General features: G+C 41.3%; 2 protein-coding genes across 2 annotated transcripts; one reads left to right on the plus strand and one right to left on the minus strand.

Annotated features, from left to right (window-relative positions):
* Positions 1-4,806: 4,806 nt before the first annotated feature.
* Positions 4,807-14,861, plus strand: LOC117557666 (piggyBac transposable element-derived protein 4-like). The gene is made up of 4 exons (XM_034233592.1): positions 4,807-5,028; positions 8,337-9,278; positions 11,407-12,037; positions 14,843-14,861. Exons 2-4 carry the CDS (start codon positions 8,339-8,341, stop codon positions 14,859-14,861), a joined length of 1,590 nt encoding a protein of 529 aa, XP_034089483.1. The 5' UTR covers positions 4,807-5,028; positions 8,337-8,338.
* Positions 14,673-19,446, minus strand: LOC117557624 (proprotein convertase subtilisin/kexin type 5-like). The gene is made up of 4 exons (XM_034233526.1): positions 19,088-19,446; positions 15,792-15,878; positions 15,508-15,706; positions 14,673-15,389 (listed from the first exon to the last, which is right to left on the minus strand). Exons 1-4 carry the CDS (start codon positions 19,173-19,175, stop codon positions 15,131-15,133), a joined length of 633 nt encoding a protein of 210 aa, XP_034089417.1. The 5' UTR covers positions 19,176-19,446; the 3' UTR covers positions 14,673-15,130.
* Positions 19,447-20,445: the final 999 nt, after the last annotated feature.

Below are 20,445 nucleotides of genomic sequence, written 5' to 3' on the forward strand. Positions count from 1 at the left end.
ATTTAAGGACGATGAATAGCGTAGTCAATGCTTTAGTGACAAGGAAATTATGTTTAAATAGTAGATATGACGTTATCTGTGACTTCAGTGGAAATGAAGCTTATCCATTGCATTTGTTCAATAGGTTTGTGTCTTACCCTCACGTGTGTGATGCATATGAATATGGCATGAAAACAAATTAATTTGACTGACTCATGAAAACCTCATCCAAAGTAACAGTAAAATAAATAGGACCTACACAATAATGCTCAATCAAACTGATACAGTATAAGGACTGTGATATCCAGCAATTTCTTAAGTATAACAATAAGATTATGACCTGTTTTTAAAAGAAGATAAAAAGTAGTTTGCATGTAAAGAAGTCTGTAAGCCACGCATGTAACTTTACATCTGTTTTTTCAAAGTGTCCTCAAGGTGATACAGACAGGCTGGACCAGAGGAGGAGAGACAGATCTGGACTCCTAACATCAGAGACCTTCAGCACGGATTCCAAGGTGCATATACCTTTTTCATACTTTACAAAGAATGCATAAAGTAATGACTCTAATTAGGGCTGGGCGATTTGGCCTAAAAATAAAATCGCGATTTTTTTCTAACTAATGGACAATTTTCGATTTAAACCTCGATTTTTTCTGGTTTTTTTTCTTTTATGGATTTAGAAAATGATTTTATTGATTTAAAAAATGAGTAAAAAGGAGGGTTTCTGCCCCATTACTTCTCTTCTTACTTCTATAAGAATAAAACACGGTGAGGTGTAAAATGTCAGTTTAAATGCTGTTTTATACTGAAAAACTAGAAGTTCTTGTGCACAACCAGTTTTATTCTGAAAATCCTTAATCTCCGGACGGTTAGCATTTAGCATGTGGCTAATATACCATTTACTATAGAGGTGAATTTAGTAGCGATATGACACGGAGTGTTGCACACCGAAACCTACTGATTTCAACACTACAACTATAGACGTGGAGATATTATTATTGCTGAATATTAAATGAAGGTACAGTTTATTTGAATACGTTTGTTTACAGACGTGGGTAGTAGTATGAGACAACATCAGGAACTACCGTAAATGAAACAAGCCGTGAAGTATTTCCTGTATTTTTGGAGTATTGATTACAGCGTTTAAAATGTATTAAATGAAAAGTCATGAAAGAGATAAGGAGGAGAACAGGCGTGTTTAGTTATATATTTAATGTACAATGTCGGAGTCCTCTGTTATGCTCAACAACGAACATTGGAGACGTGGAGGGCCGGCCCACAGCGAGCCAGCGGAGGAGATATATCAGCTGGAGAGGTGGAGCTCGCTCTCTTCCCTTCGCTCACGAGAGCTTTTTTAATTAAAGCACCATTTGAACCTTCTCAGAGACTCCATTTAGTCTCCTTTTAAAGCTTCTCTCCTGGACGCGAGAATAACGAACACAGCATAACAACAGCAGATCAGGCAGAGCTGCAGATCGGGTAGTCACAGGCAATGTGGCTGAATTTTGGGCGCGTTCTGGAAAGTGAGAGAGTAAGCTACTACGGAGTCCCTTAAAGCAAAAACAAATCTGCGGAGTCTAGAAATGTTTTTAAATCGCGATTTTTCGGTTCAGCCATTTCACAAACCGTTGGAAAGTAAAAATGCAAATTAATCGTGAAAACCGAAAAAATCGCCCAGCCCTAACTCTAATACACTGATATACATGCCATTAAACATGACTGAATACTAGATCACCTACACATCAGTGATGTTGAGAGCACTTTCTTAGCTAAAGGTTACATTTAACCAAGCAACATCACTTTTTTGTTCAACTTTCAATGTATTTAAGGCAAATATTATTGAACATAGTGAGAGCTGTGACCCTTTGTCTTTCAGTGAGACAACCGGACAGAGCAAGCTTCTACAGTTGCACTAAGTTTTGATAACAGTTAAATATTATTTGAATAATACATTTATTTCAATGTTGATGAATTTAGAACGGTTTATTCATAATCTGATTATCTTTGTAGTACACTGTTGGATTTAAAAAACACATTCAAATAAGAAAATCATTATATTTATGAACAAACAAACACACCTCTTTCTTAAATAACACACTTGCTCTGCAATAATATGTTTCTTGATATTTCTGTTAGGAAAGGACATGCCTGAAAGACAGGACTGCTTCACCATTTTCTCTTTCTCTGAGGGTCCAGAAGAACATCCAAGAGGGAAAGGAGAAGCTGATGTGATAAAAGTCAGCTGATCAAATGCATTTGCCTCACTTTATGAGCTTCACAATACTTGTGCCTTGTACCGCCGAGTTTGCAACGTCATAAATAAATGGTGCCAATCTTCAGTCAGATGTGAATGTGTAATTTAACATTTTCAGTAAGAATAACGGACAAAAGGAGTGCAAATACAATTTATTGAAATGTGAACTAAAAGTTATCAAGCATGAACCATCACCATTTTTTTTAAAAATAAAAACGAAATAATATACATAAGTTACACTCAATGTTAATCTGTTAATTGACAGGCCTGTGCAGGTGGTAACAGCTATGTCCAGCATGGGCTAAGTTCTGTAGGTGCAGCTGGTGCAGGTCCTCCTCCCTCAGGCCTGGTCCTCCTCGCAGGGAAAGACCCTCAGCCCTCTCTGGCCAAACCAACAGACAGGACGTTCATAAAGCTGAGGTCTCCCCCAAAGTCTCTAATCATCCATTCTGTGAATATGAGAGGGGAACAAATAGTGTAATAGATGCGCTTTGGAGGATAAGAAATATAAAGTTAACTGTTGAGTTGCTCAGTTTTTTAGATTGACAGGGTTTAATAACACGAACAAAAGGAGAGAAATAAAGATTGGTCTTTCAATAAATTGTGTTGATTTTGTCTTTTGAATTGTTTGTCTGAAGTCAAGTAGCTAGAACTGTTACTTATAGTTTTAATGATACAGTCTGGTTATAATGTTTGGAGGAGGCATCACAGGTAAGAGCACCATTTGTTGTGTTCCATCCACAACAAATTGATGTGTGTATTTATTTATCTACTATTTCTTGAATCATTACTGTCAGTCCAAAACAAGAGATTTTGTTTTGGTAACATTTAAAAAAATAAAAAAACATTATCTATTTTCCACTACACTATCTTGAATACTTTAGTTTTTACGTCACTACATTTATCTAACAGCTTTAACATTGTAAAGGTGTCACTTCGGACTCTGGGTAATTATGACAGCATGTCCTACTATTTTGAGACTTAGAACAAACCAGACCTTAATCTATTAATGTAGAAAATAGTCAGCACATTAAACCATTATGAAATTAATAATGAGTTAGCTCATTGTTCAAAATGAACTACAACAGTTAAGTCAACTCGTGCATCGGTAATACCAATAAATCAAATGATATCATATAATAGTATAACTTGTGTCTACTTTAAATGCTTTAACAACACTTTTCCGGCGGCGATGTCCCTCTGGCGTGCTGCCAAGCCGGTCCAGTATGGCCTTCCTCAGATGCCGGTACACATGCCGAGAGACTGCTGTGGGCGGCTAGCTGCGCACCCCCAGATAGCAGAGGCAATAGCCGCGCTGCCCACTCCTCCTCCGGCCACCCGCACGCCGCCGCTGTGCCCTCAAAGATGTCCAGGTATGCCTCCGGATCATCCTCTGCCGTCAGTTTCTGGAGGGCAATTGAAGGCGGTCGGGCCGGGTTGGTAGCGGGATCGGCCTCCCGAGCGGCCGGACGCTGCAGCAGCTCCCGTAGGAGAGCCCGGTCCTCGCGCTGTCTCGAGGCGATCCCGAGCAGAGCCTTGCTCTGCTGTCGCTGTAATGCTGTGGTGGTCTCCTGCATGTGAGCGAGACGTTGGAGGGACTGACCCAGCGGGGTTTCTCCTTCTGCCATCAGGTCCCTGTTCAGCCGCCACTGTGGGCCTCTCCGCTCACAGTGTTCAAATAGGGACGGAAAGAGCAGGTTGGTTTATCACAGGCGTTTATTAGCTCCAAACAAAGTATACACGGGTGTTACGTTCCCACTTGGCTAGGGTGGTACAAACGGGAAACGACACGACCAGATTGGATTTGGTATATTCGTTACCGGTGGTTTTATTGTTACTGAAACTAAGTAAAATGATGGTCACACAGATTGGCCCCACAACACGGGTCAATCTGTCACTATAACACAACACAAAGGGTCTCCAAAAGAGAGTTGCCCCGCTACACAAAGAAAAACAAATCTCACTACTAAAGTGGAAACAAACAATAAACAAAACGGGACTGTGGAAACACACAGCTGGTGCGGGTCTACAGGTGCTAATCACCTGGCTCTACGCAATATCCACTCACAGGAACGCTGGTCTACAGGTGCTAATCAACCTGGATCTAAGCAGTATAAACACACAGGAATGCTGGTCGACAGGTGCTAACCAACCTGGATCTAAGCAGTATACACACACACAAAATCCCTACGCTAACACAGAACCCGACGACACACTGCTACTCAGTGTGCTCGCCTAGAACCCTACTACAGACACTGCTAATCAGTGGAGCTAATACAAAAGACACACGGCTAAATACTCTCAGAATTCACAGAAGGAAGGCTTATCACAAGGATAGGGTTGAGGCATCTGACACAAAATACAGAGCCTCTCGACTGTTGTCCGTGCTCAGCCTTTATACTCCTCCCCCGGATGACGTGGCAGAAGCGAGCAGGGGTTGGGCGACGTCTGTCCAATCCCCGCGGATGTTGAGCGGTCCGGACGGCCAATGACAGCAGAGGAACTGCCCAGCTCATGTACATACACAACCAGACTTAAGCTCACAAGGTAGCAGCGGCTGTAACAACGGGTCTCCAACGTTGCCCGTGTGGGAACCTTCACAGGTCCTTTGGCAACCTTCCAGGATCCCGCCTACTGCAAAACCGCCCAGAACCAGGTTACGACATGCTTTTATTCCGGCACTGATTACCTGATTCCGATCAGCTGTCTGGCCTCCGGCCGAGCCACTCCCTTCACTCCAGCAGCCGGTGTTGCCGTTTAACTGGTTACACCGGGGAACTCGTGACGTTCTAACGGTAGGAATGGGGCGTGTACTTTGAGGAGCCATTGTCGAATAACCAGGAAATACACATTTCGATCGCTTCTTTTGTTGTTTACATTTATCTTTTGGTATATTTGCAGGGTTGCCAACTCTCACGCATCTGGCGTGTGACACACGCTTTCACTCTCAATCTCACACTCTCACGCTGCCCAAACTATTCTCACGCCCAAAACAAGATGAACCGGCGATCGTTTTTGGTTGGTTATTTACAATGTTGAGTTGACAGCTGCTCAAGCTGTCGATCCGCTCCCTCCCCGCCCCCACCACTCTTAACAACGTTAACAGACAGCAGAGCAGTGGGAGCCGGTTGGTCAATCCCCGACCCGTATTGCGCATGCGCAGATCTAAGATCCAAGATCCAGTAGAAATTATAAAAAAGTAAAAGTCTGCTGCTTATTGTTCTACTAGGCCAAAATAGAGTCAAAGAGTATATGAGAGTGAGTGTGTTAATATATTTGACAGTTTGGAGTAAGTCTGTAGATTTGTTTGTGTGTGTGTGTGTTTCATGTATAGGCCTCTCACGATAATTAATTTAGTTGGATACATTTTCCCGGAAATTATTGCGATAAACGATAATATTGTCGGCACCGTTGTATGACCATTTTAGACCACTGACATAATGATGATATATAATAATAATTCAAGTACATCCTTTCAAACTGCTAGTCACATCCTCATGTAAATGGCAATTTATCGAGTTCATTTTTATTTATCGTACGATAAGTCAATTAATTGCTTATTGCGACAGGCACACAATAAAACAGTGGAAACAAACATGTGTTTGACTTTCATTAGTGAATGAAACTTTGTGCCCTTTATAGTCTGTGACCAATATTGTGTATTTGTATATATTGTATATATATCCTATATGCTAAGGTCCCGCTGCTGACACAATAGCAGTCATTTAGTGCGCATAGGATATTTAACTGAAAATACTAGGGAAATGTTTACTCAGAATTGTTCTTCCACACTTGCCCCTGCTAACATCTCAGTAAATGAGCTAGTAGATCATTTTAATTCAAAAATTAAAAATGTTATAGATGCCATTGCTCCAACTAAGGTAAAGGAAGTGACTGGGAAGAAAATATCTCCATGGAGAAAGGCCATGACCGTGAGAGCAGAAAAAAGAGTGTCGAAAAGCTGAACGTAGACAAATCTCCAGGTTCACTTTGAAATCTGTAAAGAGAGACTTGGCCTTTATAATTTGGAATTGAAAAACGCACGACAGTCTTTCTTCTCTGACATCATTACCAAAAACAATGCACGTGCCTTGTTTGCTACCGTCGACAGACTAACTAACCCCCCAGTGTCAGTAGCCTCTGAATTTCTATCCACCAGGGCATGCAATGATTTTGCCTCCTTCTTCACTGACAAAATTCAGAAAATCAGACAAGCAGTCAGTGCCTCTGCATCAGGTACAGCAAATGTGTTGTCCCTATGTCCACCTAATATAAATTCAAACACCATGACACAATTCCATCAGATTAATGATAAAAACCTAGAGGACATTATACAACTTCTGAAATCCTCCTTCTGCGGCCTTGATATTATTCCAACAGGATTTTTCAAAGATGTTTTTCGTTGCATGGCCTCAGATCTACTTCATATAGTAAACAAATCTCTTCACTCAGGTATTTTTCCACAGGCCCTGAAAACTGCAGTCATTAAACCGCTCTTAAAAAATAATAATCTAGATGCTTCAGTAATGAACAATTACAGGCCCATATCAAACCTGCCATTTCTAGGTAAAATCATTGAAAAAGTTGTTTTTCAACAGTTGAGTAATTTCTTGCATTTAAATAGTTGTTTCGATGTGTTCCAGTCAGGCTTTCGTCCAAACCACAGCACTGAGACTGCTCTTGTAAAGGTCTTCAATGACATCCACTTAAACACAGACAGTGGCAGAACTTCAGTGTTAGTATTATTAGATCTCAGTGCTGCGTTTGACACTGTTGACACTCTTCTCTTTAACATCTACATGCTACCACTGGCTCAGATAATGAAAAACAACAAAATAAGTTACCATAGCTATGCAGATGACACACACATTTACGTAACAATTTCACCAGGAGACTATGCTCCAATTCAAATACTGAGTAAGTGCATTGAACAAATCAATGACTGGATGTGTCAGAACTTTCTCCAATTAAACAAAGATAAAACTGAGGTAATGGTTTTTGAAGCCAAGGCAGAACGTATAAAAGTTAGCGCTGAGCTTCAGTGTGCAATGTTCAAAACAACAGATAAAGCCAGAAATCTAGGTGTAGTCATGGACTCTGACCTGAGTTTCAACAGTCACATTAAAACAGTTACTAAATCAGCCTACTATCACCTAAAGAATATATCTAGGATTAAAAGACTAATGTCACAGCAGGATTTGGAAAAACTTGTCCATGCTTTTATCTTCAGTAGACTGGACTACTGTAATGGTGTCTTCACAGGTGTCACTAAAAAATCTATTAGGAAGCTGCAGCTGATTCAGAACGCTGCTGCTCGAGTCCTCACTAACACTAAGAAAGTGGATCACATCACTCCTGTTCTGAAGTCTTTACACTGGCTTCCTGTGTGTCAAAGAATAGATTTCAAAATACTGCTGCTGGTTTATAAAGCACTGAATGGTTTAGGCCCAAAATACATTTCTGACCTCCTGCTAAATTATGAACCATCCAGATCTCTCAGGTCTTCAGGGACTGGTCAGCTTTCTGTCCCCAGAGTCAGAACTAATCATGGAAAAGCAGCGTTCAGTTATTATGCTCCAAATATCTGGAACCAACTCCCAGAAACCTGCCGGTCCGCTGCAACTCTGACTACTTTTAAATCCAGGCTAAAGACTTTTCTTTTTGCCGCTGCTTTTAATTGAACTATTCACATCTTAAACTGCACTGTAACTTTTATCCATGTATTTTTTCTTTTAATGTTTATTTTATTATCTTTTCTTTTTAATGACTGATTTGAAATGCCATTTTCTTAATGTCTTTCGTTTTTTGTAAAGCACTTTGAATTGCCTTGTGTTGAAAGGTGCTATATAAATAAACTTGCCTTGCATATGTGTAATTAAACCCATGATATCAAAATCTCACTCCAGCCAGGTACCCAAAGTTGGCAACCCTGGTTACTTGTCTTTTTGGAGTTACATTTTCTAAATGAATGGCCAGTGAATGAATATACATGTGTTTACTTATTTATTTGGTGTAATATTATTCATTTATAGTCCAATATTATCCTATAAGTATAAGCCAGTGAATTAATCTAATCTCTTTGTTTTTCCACATTTGTTTTCAGTGATGCAGTTGAGTTTGAAATGGCTTCTGGACCCCCATCTGCCACTCAGCCTGTCTCAACAATGCCACGACCATCCACAGCCGTCTACTTCCACTCAGCCTGCCTCAAGAAATCCACAACCATCCACCCAGCCATCCCCACCCTCACATCCACAGCCGTCTACTCCCACTCAGCCTGCCTCAACAAAGCTACCACCATCCACTCAGCCATCCCCACCCTCACATCCATCAACGTCTGCTTCCACTCAGCTAGGCCATTCCACTCGAAGGGTTTCTGCTCCCCCTCCTCAGCCATCATCTTCTGATTCTGAGACACCCAAAGAGCTGCCATACAAAAGGAAAGGAAAAACATCTCTAAAACCCAGGAAGCGTGGCCGAGGTGGGTCTTCCTCTTCCAGAACAACCGAGGAAGAACTCAGGTGGCACAACAGAGAGGAGAAAGACCGAAGACCAGAGCCATTGAGGTTCATACCAGCCAGGATCCCAGGCCCAACCGTTGACAGCACTGCAGCATGGTCTCCCCTCTCCATTTTCAGGCTTTTCTTTAGCACTGCCGTGGTTAATATAATCATTGCGAACGCCCACGCCCTGAGGAGATTACAGGCAGGAAAGAAATATCTTTGGAAAGTGCTGACTGCGAGGGATTTTTACACTTTCCTGGCCATTATCATTTTGACAGGCCTCGTCCACGTTCACCAACGATCGGACTACTGGAGGAAGAAATGGCCGTACTACTTCTCATTCCCATCTGATAGGATGTCCCGGCAACGCTTTGAAGCCATCATGTGGTCTTTGCACCTGAGCAACCCTGAAGAAGACGAGGAAAACGATCGCAAAAGGAACACCGCAGAGTACGACAGACTTTTCAAAATCAAGCCCCTGTACACTGACATCATTGCTGCCTGCAAAGCACATTTCCAGCCCTATCAGAAGATTTCCATAGATACGATACGATACGATATACTTTATTGTCCCCGTAAGGAAATTCGTTCTGGGCTCCGTCCAGCAGTTCCGCATACATGTACATAATATACAAACATAGTGGACATTTAAGAGACATACACATATCATCAATCATACACCGTTTGAACAAACACAATACATGCAGACGCACATACTGACAATGGCGACCTATTGCACAACCCTTATGGCCAACATTTAAAAAAAAAAAAAATTAAAAAAAAGTACATTTCATTACATTTGACTTCGACTACATTTCATTTCCTGTCAATGTTAAGAAGTTTAACGGACATTGGTAGGAATGAGTGCTTATAGCGGTTCAGCCTGCTCTTGGGAACCCTGAATCTTCTACCAGAAGGTAGGAGCTGGAATTCTGGGTGGAGTATGTGGGTGGGATCAGACACTATTTTGTTTGCCTGTCTGATAATGGACTGCTCATATATGTTTTGGAGAGATGGGTGTTTTTTAACCCCCATAATTTTCATAGCCGTCTGTACCAGGCGAGCGATCTGTGACTTTGACTGCACTGTCAAGTTACCGTACCAGGCAGTGATACCATACCTAATGATGCTCTCCAACACTGCATGATAAAACAGTAACATGAACTTCTGGTCGACTCCGAAAGCCCGGAGTCGACGCAGAAAGTACAATCGCTGTTGAAGTCTAGAGCACAGACCTTGAACATGCGCCTTCCAGCTGAGTGTATTATCTAGATGGACACCAAGGTACTTATAGGAGCTGACCTGAGTTATGGGTTCATTGTGGATAACCACCGGGCTAAGGTCACCCACTGCCTTTGGGTCCCACACCATCTCCTCAGTCTTCTTCACATTCAGCACTAGATGGCTAGAATCACACCACTGCACAAATCTCTCTATTTCAGAGTGATAAGCCGATGAACTGCTGCCCTTGTGCATTAAGCCAAGGATAGCTGTATCATCAGAGAATTTGATGATATAATTCTCCGGGTGGGCTCTTGTACAGTCGTTTGTGTACAGTGTGAAGAGGACCGGGGAGCTCACACAACCCTGGGGGGCTCCTGTACTGATGGTCCGGGGCTCTGAGAGGGCATTGTTGACCCTGACTTGCTGAGTGCGATTGGTTAAAAACGAAAAATACCATTTCAAGATGAAAGGATTTATATTGATCTTTATCAGTTTTTGAAGCAAGATGTGAGGCTGCAGTGTGTTAAAAGCCGAGCTGAAATCCACAAACAGTAGGCGTACATATGCCTTAGGGTCTTCCAGGTGTTTAGTGACCAGGTGTGTGATGCTATTTAGAGCATCGTCTGTGCCACGCCCTTGCTTGTAGGCAAACTGAAAAGGGTCTAAATGTACATCAACCTCCATTTTTAGCAGCGGCACCATGATCCTCTCAAAACATTTCATGACAATGGATGTCAATGCAACAGGCCTAAAATCATTGTTTACCTTTGGACAAGGTTTTTTGGGGACAGGTTTTATTATTGATTTTTTCCAGAGGGTGGGGATGGTGTGAAGATCAACAGATTTTTGAAATATGGGACACCATGCTGGTGTCAGTTCTTCTGCAAATGTCTTGAGGAGGAATGCAGAGATGCCATCTGGCCCTGTGGCCTTCTTAGTACAGGTGTGTTTGAAAAGTGATTGGACCTTTAAAGGGTCAATCACCACCCTTTCATCCTGGTCACTAGCAGGGATTGTCTCTACGATGTCTGTACATTCAGAGGAGAAGTCCTGGGTTTCAAATCTCATGTAAAAGTCATTCAGTTAATTTGCTTTTTGCAGGTCATCAGAGGTACAGAGAGTTTTTTTTAGCTGGGGTCATATTTGTGATTGCCTTCATAGTGTCCCAAAGTTCCTTGGAGTTCATTGTAGAAAAGTTTTGTTCTATAATGTCCTTATGTCTCCTTCTAGCTTCTCTGAGCATGTGGTTGAGCTCCTTTTGCACACATTTCAGTTGCGTTTTATCCCGGTTTTTAAAAGCTATATTTTTACGATTTATGCAGTCCTTAACCTCTTTAGTTATGTATGGTTTGTTGTTGGGGTACACAGTTATTTCTTTCTGAGGTATCACATTGTCAACACAGAATTGTATATAGTCAGTTACCGTCTCAGTAGCATCATCAGTAGATGAAAGGATGGTTGCTTCCAAGGCCCGCATCAGCATGAAGCAGTACATGAAAGACAAGCCAACAAAGTGGGGATACAAACTGTTTGTGCTGGCAGATTCCTCAACGGCATACACCTGGAATTTTTTTGTGTACACAGGGAAGAGTGAGTTCACCGAAGGCAAGGGACTCTGCTACTCCTCCGTGATGGACCTCCTGCCACTCCGTCTGCTCGGTGGGGGCTACACACTCTTTGTGGACAACTTTTACGCCAGCCCCACCCTCTTTGGGGATTTGTCCACTAAAAACATTGGCTGTTGTGGGACCATTCGGAAAAATCGAGTTGGTTTTCCACAAACTCAGTTGAACGCCCTTCCAAAGAAGGCTGAAAGGGGAGAATTGCGGTGGATAAGGAAAGGCAAACTCCTGTTTGTGAAGTGGATGGACACCCGTGAAGTGTCCATGTGTTCCACCGTGCACGAGGCCTTCAGCGGTCAGACGGTCCAGCGGAAAGTGAAACAGGCTGGCGTGTGGCAAACCAAGAACGTTCCCGTTCCTGACGCTGTGGTGGACTACAACCAAAGCATCGGCAGCGTGGATGTGTCCGACGCTTTGATCGGGTACTACGGCGTTCTCCACAAAACCATGAAATGGTACAAGACTTTTTTTTTCCATTTCATGGACATTGCAGTGGTGAACAGCTTCCTTCTCCACAAGGAGCTGTTCAAGATGAGGAGTGACTCCAGCAGGACAAAGCCACACACCCAGAAGACTTTCAGGGAGCAGCTTGCTGCAGAATTGTTGGAGTTTGATGAAGGCCCTGCACCTCCACCACCCCCCCCCTCCTCCACCACTCACATGCATGCCCGAGTATTATGGGGAAGATGCCACCAAGGTCAGGAAGAACTGCAGGAGGTTACTAGATGCTGGACTCAAAAGGGTGAAGACACCTGTGTACTGCAGGAAGTGCCAGGTCCCTCTGTGCTTCACTGTCAAAAAGAACTGTTTCAGGGAGTGGCACGACCTAAATACTGGAACATTTAGGTAGGTATAAAGTTCAGGTAGGTATAACGTTTTGCGAGTGTTTATTTAAAAAAAAAATACTGTTTTTACATACCTAGTGTGATTTTATTGAATAGTGTGTTGGTAAAATATTTGTTGTTTTTTTGCATTTATTAGGCTATTTATTACATGATATAAAACTGTTAACCTCTAATAAGAAACAAAGAACTCTTATAAGAAACAAAGAACTCTTGTTTATAAGAGTTCTTTGTTTCTTATAAGAGTTCTTTGTTTCTTATTAGAGGTTAACTCCTCTATATCTCCTTATAAGGAGAATTACAAATAATACACAGGCCTACTTTAAAATAAATTAAACACAGCACTTGGGGAGTCTTCTGCACATTTGAAGGGAAAAAAATATAATTAAAATGGGCCCACTTTGAAATAAATAAAACATATAGCTGCACCCTAAAAAGAGTTAAAGGTAGGTAAGAATGGAGAAACCAGCTCGAGTGCGCTAGAATTTGAAAGTACACAACCGGAAAAAATATGCCTCTTCCTTCAGACTTTCTTACAGAGTCCCTCCTCCAACACACACGAACGCGCACATGACCAATGAGGGCACGAGATAAGTTTGTGCACAGATGGAAAGCTGACAGGCAGTTAGGCCATCCAGTTATTTTAGCCGGGCCGGCTCAGATGATTGGTCGTGCTTTTTACAGCGCTACGAATTCCAGAGATTAATTTTTGTATGTATTTATTGTCAAAGCATTTAATATATGTATTGCTATCGGGACGTTAAGAGCATTCCATGGAATATAACAAAAAGTGTTTTCTGAAATAAATTACATACCCCATTGAATTATGACTGAAGATCGTCAGATGTCTTCCTCTCCCTTGTTGTTCCTCGATACGTAAAGGCTGCACCACCGTTGACAACTTCTCTCTACATATCAAACATACCGGTAAACCAGCATCGTTTGCTGTGAAAGCATATAACTCTGTCCACACAGAATTAAATCCTGTGTTCCTCCGGTACTTTTCTTTGATGTATCCATAGTTCGCTCATTGAGCCGTGGGTCAGGTTATTCGCCTCCAAGAAAAGGCGCTCGCGCGGGACCGTAGCAGGATGTGACGCATATTTTAGTTGACCTAATTAAAACCGTTTTGTTTTTTATTTATGTGTCACAGTATCACCTCAAAATACAAGATACGAAACATTTTCAACCATGCAACAAAATATAAATAGTCCTACAAATACTTTTATTTTATTTCCTTCTTATTTTTGTCTAAACTCAAGGGAGCCAGAGCAGAGGGCTTAAAGGGCCACGGGTTGCCGACCCCTGGTATAGTGTGGTAAAATATTTGTTGTTTTTACAAACCTACAATGTGGTTTTATTGTATAGTACGTTGGTAAAATGTTTGTTTTTACATGCTTATAGTGTGTTGGTAAAATGTTTGAAATAAATCTGCCCCAGTTGGAGTCAAATGTTACCTATGTTTCCGTTTTTTGTATTGTGCAAGTACACCTACACACTGACCTACAGTGTGGTTTTATTGTATAGTGCATTGGTACAGTTACATACACACACAGCTACACTTACACATACACACCTACACATACCCACACAGCTACACTTACACACCTACACATTCCCACACACCTACACACACACACAGCTACACTCACACACACCCACACACACACCTACACAGCTACCTACACCTACACACACTCGCACAAAAAAAAAATGCAAAATTGGATTTTTTTTTTGGGTCGAATTAATACCTATAGTGATTCAATGTAATACAATGATTTTTATAGTCTGGTACCTGGAAAAAGGTCAAATGGCACTGATGGAACCAGATGCACCCAAATGTGCCCAAAGCTTATTCCGACTTTATTTACATAAACCTCTCTAAAAAGGTCAAATTTCACTTGTTTTACCTCAATCTTGATACAGGGTACTTATATGTTATACTTAGGATTCCTAAAGCTTTTAGGCTACTAACCCATCATTCAACGTTGGTCTTCACTATAAGTAATGGGTTTTCTTTAGGCGGAGACAGGAATTTACATTTTTTTGCTATGTTCCATCTGAATTTACTCTGACACAGAAACATATATATTGATTTTGACACTTCTACATCCAACTCACAGATGTAACCTTTATTTGATAACAACAATTATTCATATAAACCTTTTAGAAGTGAAGTTATAGTCATTTGTTCTGGGCATGTCATTTTCGAGCCTGAAACCTGAAAAACAGGCTTGGGGTTTAACAGGTTACATCAAGATGAAAACAGACATTGCACAGTATTCATGTGTTAAGAAGCCCACTCTTCAAACGAATTCATTCAATTCAAGCTGAAAACATTTTTTATGAAATCTAAGTTGATAAGAAAAAAGCCCAATAACTTATTTTCATAACACGCTTGAAATAAACCATTCCTAGTTCCTCTTATGATAAGTAAGCTGAGGCTCCTGTTTTAAGGAATTAGCTGCTAACAAAATAAATGAAACCCTATGGAGAGCTGTGATGTAGGCTGTTGTTTTTCTTAAAGCATATTCAAGTATTAAGCATAATTTACCTATACATTTGATTGATTTTACTGACATATAACTTAACTTATGAGGCAATATACCTCACCTCTAGTGAGTGGCCCAGCTCTTCGTATATTTTTCTGTATGTGGCCCTCGGTGAAAAAAGTTTTGACACCCCTGAATTCAACATAATTTTCCCTTAAAACGTACCCGCCCACAGAGTAAATAACTCACTGAAACAGGTCCTGTCATCCGAGCACACGTCACAGTGGGGGGGACAGCGTCTGCAGGTGCCATCGTCTGCAGGGTAGGACCTCAGTGAACAGTTGAGTCTACACATACCCCCTTCCAAGTAGTGGCCATCAGCACAGGACAGACACTGGGTCTTGATCCCATCACATGAGGAACAGGAGACATCACAGGCTTCACAGGCCCCCTCTAATGTCTCAAAGAAACCTCTGAAATAGGTCAGGAGATTTATTTTAAGGCATAATAAGAAAATTGCAGTTAACAATAACACATCATTATTAAAAGAGTTTTTCTTTATTGTACTTATCAGCGTATCCACATGCTTACTCTGGGCAAGTTGACCAGCACCTCCCCTGGTGGAGAAAGAGTGTGTAGCTCCCTTTGGAGCAGCTGATGCAGTTATCTCTGGTGTCCATGCAAGACTCACAGTTTGGAGAGCAGTCCTCACACAGCTGAGTGGCAGAGCTTGTATAAGAGCCGGATGGACACTGCACTACACAGGAACTGTCCTGACTCAAGAAATTCCCTGTAATAATGCACACACACAATGAAGAAAAATAACTGGGAAAATGATTGATTGCATAGTCATGTAAGACGGTAAATATTTGTACCTTTGAAACAAGTAGAACAATCGAGTGCTTGTGGGCCAAAGCAGGTCTTACAGGATGCATCGCACGTGTGGCATTCACTGAATTGTCCTAACAAATAAAGCAGAGTAACTGTAATATAAGATAACATCCCAGTTGACAGAACCAGTTGTGAAAGTACTAAGATATTTTACTTAAAAGTAGGAATATCACAGTATAGTAATACTCTTTGCAAGTAAATGTTCAGCATTTAAAATTTGACTTCAGTACAACATTTTAGCAAACAAATAGTACCACAAGTGAATGTATTCATTAGAATGTCCCAACTAATAATCGTATTATAACTGTTTTTTTAACTATTGATAAATGTATTTGTTTATCCCTTCCATATTGTTGGGCTTATTTTATTAACTGTATGAACTGCTGGGTAGCTCAAACTATAATATTCTATATCGTAATTTATTACTTGATAAATAGATCACGTAAAAATCTAAATTTGCAAATGAATTTGTAACTAAATATGCAAAATAAATGTAAGAGGTACAATATTTGTGAAAAGTGTTGGAGTATAAATAACATTTAATATATAACAGAAGTAGCCATTTTGGTTAAAATACTCATGTAAAGTACAGGTATCCTGACTTTATTCTTAAATACCAGACTTGTGTTGATGTACTTAGGTATTTTTCCACCCCTTACAAGAATTAAAACAATAAAATCCTGTTAACCTGAGCAATTGAGCACAGCAATTTGAGAATTGTATGCTTTACCCACTTTGACCACTAGAGGGAGGCATAGTAAGCTGTTTTGGCAAAATGATGGCTGCCCTTCAGAAAACCTGCAGCATGTTAACTCTACTAAAGGAATCTAACATTCCCTCTTTTAAAACAAGATGAAAATTAACGTAAGTTAATACATTTTAGAATGGTCTGTTACACAGAGAAATTATAACACAAAATGTTTAGGAGGGCTTAATGCTGGCCTGAAAAATGTATTTGTTTATCCCTTCCATATTGTTGGGCTTATTTTATTAACTGTATAAACTGCTGGGTAGCTCAAACTATAATATTCTATATCATAATGTATTACTTGATAAATAGATCACGTAAAAATCTAAATTTGCAAATGAATTTGTAACTAAATATGCAAAATAAATGTAAGAGGTACAATATTTGTGAAAAGTGTTGAAGTATAAATAACATTTAATAAATAACAGAAGTAGCAATTTTGGTTAAAATACTCATGTAAAGTACAGGTATCCTGACTTTATTCTTAAATACCAGACTTGTGTTGATGTAGTTAATAATAATCTTTACAGTTTGAATAAGCTGTTCACAAACGGTTTTCTGGCTTTATATCTAGACTTTTATATGTATGGTTCCCCACCCTTTCCATCATTAAGGTGTGACCTGATGAGTATGGTGATTGACACTGCAAGAAAAGGTGAAGATAATTATACTGTGTTAGCAAATAATATTCCTGTCTAGATAGTTGAAACCATGACTACTGTTCTTCATCCGACTCCCCAATGTAGCTGATGATTTTCGAGGCACTTTCAATCCAAGGGTGTCCTTTAAGAAAACCACATTCCTGGGGCACTTCCACTGCACCTCTCTCAGTTGGATTTCAGATGTTAGGGGATTACAACTATACACAAGCAAAGAGCTCAACTTTTTTGAAATGTTGAGCACCAAATACCCAGAATGTGTTTGTGTCTGGAAGCACAATACGGCCGTGTAAGTGATTAATGCATCAAAGGGAGCTCTGTACAGCAGAGATGCAGAGACCATGGTCCGCATTAGTGAGTGGCCTTATGGTTTATAAACTAAGCCTTTAATACAAGCTTGAAAAGCTTTTCAAGAAGCCAGTGATCTTATTATGTGGCAAGTTAGAAGCGGAAACTCTAGAGGAGATATGCAATCAACATGCAGTAACGTGATTCATCAGATAATCAAATATTTGATCAAATCGGATCAAAGAGTCAAAAAGCCCATGTCATCTTGTGGAGAAACATAACGTTTTTTATATGAACATAAGCAGGGTTTCGCTGATCTAATGTAATGCTATGGTCGTACAGTAAGTAACAGATCGGGTTAACCACAACACAGAAAGCTGTTATTCCCCGTTATTATAAAGTATGTGTGGCGGTGTGGTGCTCATGTAGAATGCTTGGTTTGCTGACAACGCCACCTGGGGGAGTTTCGCCCCCAGGAAATTACTAAAAACTAAAGTTATACAATTTAATAAAAGGCAATCAGGTTCGTTTGAACACCACAGGCAGAGACAGTATAAAGGATATTACAACAATTGTTATTTTATTGGTACATAATTATATTCCTAATAGTACACAATATAATGTTATAAAAGTTCTCCAGGGAGAAGGGAGAAGGACAGTGCTGGGGCTTACCACGGCGGCAATTAACAAAACGGGGAGGAAGGGGTCAAATCAAAATCACCCGTGACACTGCACACCAAACAAAACGGACACGTGAAGAACACCACCACCAGGGATTGGGTTTGCCGCCTCGAGCCCACACCACCTGTCCGGCACAAGAGAAACAGTTAAAAATCAATAAGATTATAAAACTTGGTTGGAGATGAATAAACAAAAGGAAAACAACTAAAATAAACCAAATCTAAATAACCGTAAACAGCAAAGACTTGAGTAAACTAATTAAACCAAACGTTAACAAAAGAAAATAAACAAAATCACACAATAACAAAATACTATGAATGTACTCAAAACATGAGATGGACAAAACAGCTAATCAAAAGAAATCAACTAAACAATAAGTGTCCTTGCAATTCCGCGACCTCAAAACGGCCCTGGTGACAGTCCAACACGGAGTAGTCAGGGCCTGTCAATTATATGACGCCACAGCTCGGTGCGAGAGCTCGCCTAGCCAAAACAGCAGGAAGGGGGGGGAATGATGACATGGGGGGGGGGGGGGGGGGAATGATGACATGGGGGGGGGGGGGGGGAATGATGACATGGGGGGGGGGGGGGGGGGAAATGATGACATGGGGGGGGGGGGGGGGGGGGGGGGGGGGGGGGGGGGGGGGGGGGGGGGGGGGGGGGGGGGGGGGGAAGGGGGGGGGGGGGGGGGGGGGGGGGGGGGGGGGGGGGGGGGGGGGGGAATGATGACCAGGGGGGGGGGGGGAGAGTGGTTACGGCGTCCCAACTTTTACAGCTAGGCGCTGCCACAGAGCCCACAAGGAAGGGAGAATGTTTATGGCACTCCTGGAAAGAAGTTTAAAATGACTGGTGAATACTTAAGTTTATTGAATTAAAAGTTATCTATGGGGAAATTCATACATACCAGCCTGTGCGGCCAGTTGCAGCCACAGAGCCCACAGGGAAGGGAGAGAGAGACCCAACAATCCCACGGCCAAATCCCACTGTGACATGAATAACAGTCAGTACACCAGAGGAACCAAGCTGAAGGTGAGAATACGGCAGACAACGGCAACTCACCAATAGTTGCAACACTGCAAGACCGGGAACCTCCCGAGGAGCCAATCCTCCTCAAACGCACCGGGTGTCAGCTGCGCTAAAACAGAGTAGTGTCAAGCCGTGTCGCTCGTGCCCATGAATAAATGACAGAATGCAAGATGTTTTACCTGTCTGGTAGAGAGTGTGATGGGCGAGCTGCCACGCCAAACAATCCACGCGGCCACAAAGGCGAAGCGGAGGGGGAGGGAGCAGATTTGTCTCCTCCACTTAAATAGCAGGTGCGCAAAATAGCAGGTGCGCTGGCATGGTGCCAAGCAGCGTCACAGAGGGAGGAGACGTGACGTCCGGTCACATCTGCATTAGAACTATAAGGTTTATCCTAAAAGCCAAACTCTTGGTAAGCAGTATTTCCAGCTGTGAAGATACACATCGCTTGTTCATGTCAGTGTTACATGAACACTCCCTCCTCTCCTCCCTGCTCCTCTTTGAGGCAGCAGCAAAGACTAGTTTTAGCTCTCAACAAGTTTTATCTTACCTTTTTTCACCTAGTTAACTTTTTACTTATTTATTCATGCATATTTTACTAATCACTACCCTCTCAAATGGAAATATGTGTTTACATAAATGGTGACCAAACCGTTTGAGACCCACTGAGAACTTAGACTAAGTCAGTGGCGGTTCTAGAACATTTTACATGGGGGGGCAAAGGGGGGGCAAGAGGGTCATGCCAGGGTGGCATGGGGAGGGCGGACAGTACGTGGTATTTTATACTGTATATAACCTATTTATTGTTAATTCATGCCCTAACACAAGTGTTCTTAATGCACAAGAGAAACAAGGTGTTCAGACAAACAATCGGGTGCCCTTTGAGTCCCCCCAAGCTTACCTCAACCATTTTAAATGAAAGGAAACTACAAAATGTATTTTAAAGCAATGTAAAATTAAATATATATTTTGTTTTAAAAAAAATTGGTTGTCTTAGACAGACATATTTGCATGTCCTCACTAAGCATTATTTCATATTAATTTAATATTAAACAAATCAAAATGGCCAATTATCCCAACATGTTGCTGCTAATATAATCATATGCTTGTCAACTTTAACTGATCAAAAATCAATTCTGAAAAAATACTTGAATTATCTATGAAATTGCAATATTGTCCCTCAGTTTGTTTCAACCCCGTCACGCCATACCATTTACCCTCCTATTAAAATAATGGATC

The sequence above is a fragment of the Gymnodraco acuticeps genome, unplaced genomic scaffold (assembly GCF_902827175.1).
Source record: "Gymnodraco acuticeps unplaced genomic scaffold, fGymAcu1.1, whole genome shotgun sequence".
In the NCBI taxonomy this organism is placed as follows: Eukaryota; Metazoa; Chordata; class Actinopteri; order Perciformes; family Bathydraconidae; genus Gymnodraco; species Gymnodraco acuticeps.